At 62.9% G+C, this 985-nt stretch overlaps 1 protein-coding gene across 1 annotated transcript in view; it reads right to left on the bottom strand.

The window, feature by feature from the left end:
- THAP1 (THAP domain containing 1) overlaps window positions 1–437 on the bottom strand; it is a 7,437-nt gene extending 7,000 nt beyond the window's left edge. The window contains exon 1 of the mRNA XM_024765015.1: window positions 100–437. Within this exon, the coding sequence (XP_024620783.1) occupies window positions 100–170 (71 nt within the window). The 5' untranslated portion in view covers window positions 171–437. The remainder of the gene's footprint in view (window positions 1–99) is intronic.
- Window positions 438–985: the final 548 nt, after the last annotated feature.

The following is a 985-nucleotide window of genomic DNA, read 5'->3' as shown; positions in this document are numbered from 1 at the left end:
AGGTCTCGCGCGGACACGCGCCTGGCTCCGCCCCCGAGCACGGCCGCGCGCCCCCGGCCCCACTAGGGGCCGAGCCCACGAGGCGCGCAGAGTACTTACTTGTGGAAAGAAACGGGCTTATCCTTGTCGTATCGGTTCTTGCAGCCGTAGGCGGAACAGGACTGCACCATCCTTCCGGTCCTCAGTTACTTAACTTCTGCCGCCCCAGCAGGCAGTTGAGGCTGCTATCGATGTCGCCGCGCTCGGCTTTGACACCTTCGCTGCTTCTGTAGTTTTGGTCAGCAGTTAGAGTGATGAGAGCCTTATTCGCAGGGACTCATGTGCTCTTTTTGTTGTTTGCATTAGCAGAAGGACCACAGCCATCGCCCGTCTCCCATCTCCAAAATGGCGGAGGCAGCTTCAACCTCACCTCTCGCGATGAGTTCGTCCTACTGTCTCTGATTAGCCCTGAGGTCAGAGGTAACGTTCCCTGGGACGCAAGCCATTGGCTGAGGCCCGGCGTGTCGCGAGGCGGGCTCGGCCTTGCGCAAGTGGGCGGGGCCGCCGAGCTTCCGGAAGGAAGAAGGAACTGCCTGGGGGGAGGGGAGGGGGAGTGGGCGGGAGCCCAGGGCCGGTTCCGCCCCCACGGTGCTTCGCTGGGTTACTTATTCCGGACGGTGTAGGGTGGAGAGCTAGACGGTCTGTTGGGTCCGCTGGGCTAAAGTAGGGCAGGTGTAAACCTGAGGGCTTTGGGCAGTTGCGCTCTTTTCTCTGAAAGCGCGGCCACAGATGGCGTGATTCCTAGAACTAGGTGGACGACTCCTCTCCCAGCCCGCTGGCGTCCATCGCCTTACCTGCCTCTTCAGGTATCGCGAGGCTCTGAGGAGCCCAGGCCCCGGCGCCTAGCAGCGAGGGCGGACGCCTGCACGCAGCCGGCGGGCCGAGGCTGTTGGCTGCTGTAGCGATCTCAGTTAGCCCGTCCCCAGGTGCTGCGTCGGGAATCGCC

The sequence above is a fragment of the Neophocaena asiaeorientalis genome, unplaced genomic scaffold (assembly GCF_003031525.2).
Source record: "Neophocaena asiaeorientalis asiaeorientalis breed wild unplaced genomic scaffold, Neophocaena_asiaeorientalis_V1.1 scaffold14, whole genome shotgun sequence".
Lineage (NCBI taxonomy): Eukaryota > Metazoa > Chordata > Mammalia > Artiodactyla > Phocoenidae > Neophocaena > Neophocaena asiaeorientalis.
Note: the sequence above shows the minus strand (reverse complement) of the source record. Positions and strands in the feature narration are given on the sequence as shown.